Raw genomic sequence first — 2,389 nt, forward strand, 5'->3', positions numbered from 1 at the left:
TCAATAAAAGTGGGGTTACATGTGTTTTATAAAAAAGTAAAATAATAAAATTAACAATGATTAATCTAAAATTGTTACAAAATTTAAAAATAGGATATATATATAAATAAAATGATAAATAAGATATATTTATAAACAAAATTTAAAGTGAGATATATTAATAAATAACTCTATAAAATATTATGTGTTATCACTTTTGTAATGTTAAATTATCATTCATATAAAAAATATAGATATAAATATTAGGAAATATCTATACTTTCAAAATTAACAAGTGTATATATTTTCCTATTTGTTTTTTGGTTAATTACTAAATTTGTTAAATACCAACCTGAATCGAATTGGAAATGATATGATTTCAGACAATCCAATCCAACGTAGAACCAAACATCCTTTTCATCTTCAGATAACAACTAGGTTTGTGTCCTATATATATATAACTTTTGCAAAGAGATCGATCTCAATTGATTATTATTTATTCTGAAATCATGGAATCCTTTTTAATCGGCGGCTATGATACAACAGAACCATTGAAAAAGAAAGCCAAATTGATGAATCTGGGAAGCTGCACAAATGTTAGAAGAACAACAGAGCTTCCGGAAGAGATAATGAATGAGGAGATACTTGTGAGATTGCCGGTGGAAGATTTACTCAGGGTGCGATGTGTTTGTAAGTCATGGGAATCTCTCTTTTTCACACCTGATTTTGTACAAGCTCATTTTAGAAGCACTCTCAATAAAAATTCTGTTTACCGAGATTGTCTTGTAGCTCGGAGAGGTGAGGGCTTTTTACTTCTGTCTCGTTATAAGGAAACTCGGATTGAACCTCCTGTGCCCAAAGTTGATACTTTCCGCAGCTCATTATTGGTTGGTTCTGTTAATGGTTTAGTTTGTCTAGTCAACCAAAAGCAATTCTTTTTGTGGAATCCGATAATTGGGAGATACATAGAATTCACTACTCCACCGGAGTATTCTCGGTACAGTTGTAATGTAGGATATACAGATAGATATAAATACCTAATTGGATTTGGTTGGGATTGCTTGAAAAATGATTATCAGGTAATGATTTGCTATCTTTTTGCACATTCGAGGCAAGGTGTTGTGTACTCTTCTAATTCGAATTCCTGGACTAAACTGGTTATTCCAAAATTCGTGTTTCCTTCACATGTGTATGAGGAGTGTTCATCTGGAATGGAGTACATCACACCCGCTACCATCGTGAAAGATTGCCCGTACTGGTGCTATTCTATATTTTTGCCTAAAATGAGGCGTAAATACACCGCTATTGTAAAGTTTGACATTCGAACTCAAAAGTTTAAGTTGTTACCGGAAATGGACTATGCCCTAGTTCGCGGACGTAATTTTAATTTTGTCAATGTGAAAGATTCTCTTGCTATCATGGTGTATAAAGCAAGGTTTCCAAATACATCGGTGGAAGTATATATTTTGCATGAGGAATCTGGGGTTTGGAACAAGATGTTCACTATTGGATCACCACAAAGTAAGCTGAATATTTGGTCAGTATTACAGCGTCCGTTACAAGGTTTTAAGTTTGGTGGTGAGATTGTATTACAAAGTGAGGGAAAAGTTTTTTGCTATGATCCTGAAAGTGATGAAATTGAGGGTTTTGTGGGTAGTAGTAATCATTGTCATGTATTACAGTGCTTCGGATATACAGCTAGTTTGGTTTTCCTCCGAGGAATGAAGCAGGTGCAAAGTAGAACCGTTGAAAAATTCTTGGTTTAATATGAAAGTCAAGAAATGAAGTGGGTGCGGTACCATCAATTTAGAAGCATAAAGAATGGACTGTTTACGAAAGTTTTACCTAAATTGTATGGTATACTCTTTTCTTTTTCTTTTAAACATTTTGATTAGTATGAGTAGTGATTTCTATAGTTTGGGTATGACAATTCTGATAGAGGGCCTTGGAACTAGACTTGTGTACCAGACTTGTCTGAAATAATATCATCATGCTCGTTCTTAATTAAATTTGTTTTTTTATTTTATGAAAATTATTGCTTAAAGCTAACTTGAACTTGCATTTGACTAAATTAATTATGCTGTAGCTCTATATCTTTACTTAGGTATTACACCATCATATTTCTTGTTTTCATTTTCTGTGTATTTTGCCGGTTAATAATTCTATTAAAAAGATTTAGAAATCTTATGGTTAATATGATATTTTAGGAACTAATCATAAACATGCTTATAAACGATGTCAAGTTGGGAGCTCCTTGGGTTCTAGCAACATTATTAATTTTATATATGAAAAATAGTTTTAAATTTCTGTTACATTTGAAATTTAATATACTAATGTCAAGAAACACTGTTTGTTTTAAAAAGTAACCGTTTCAATATTACATATACCAATTTCACTAATTTTAATGATC

At 31.8% G+C, this 2,389-nt stretch overlaps 1 protein-coding gene across 1 annotated transcript; it reads left to right on the forward strand.

Annotated features, from left to right (window-relative positions):
- The first annotated feature begins 488 nt into the window (after positions 1 to 488).
- LOC141685178 (F-box protein At2g07140-like) lies at positions 489 to 1,745 on the forward strand. Its single transcript, XM_074490298.1, has one exon. The coding sequence runs from the start codon at positions 489 to 491 to the stop codon at positions 1,743 to 1,745; it is 1,257 nt and encodes a 418-aa protein (XP_074346399.1).
- Positions 1,746 to 2,389: the final 644 nt, after the last annotated feature.

The sequence above is a fragment of the Apium graveolens genome, chromosome 2 (assembly GCF_009905375.1).
Source record: "Apium graveolens cultivar Ventura chromosome 2, ASM990537v1, whole genome shotgun sequence".
Taxonomy (NCBI): domain Eukaryota; kingdom Viridiplantae; phylum Streptophyta; class Magnoliopsida; order Apiales; family Apiaceae; genus Apium; species Apium graveolens.

Bases quoted from the DNA above. Each gene is read 5' to 3' on its own strand.
- LOC141685178 (XM_074490298.1), top strand. From the start codon at position 489: ATGGAATCCTTTTTAATCGGCGGCTATGATACAACAGAACCATTGAAA.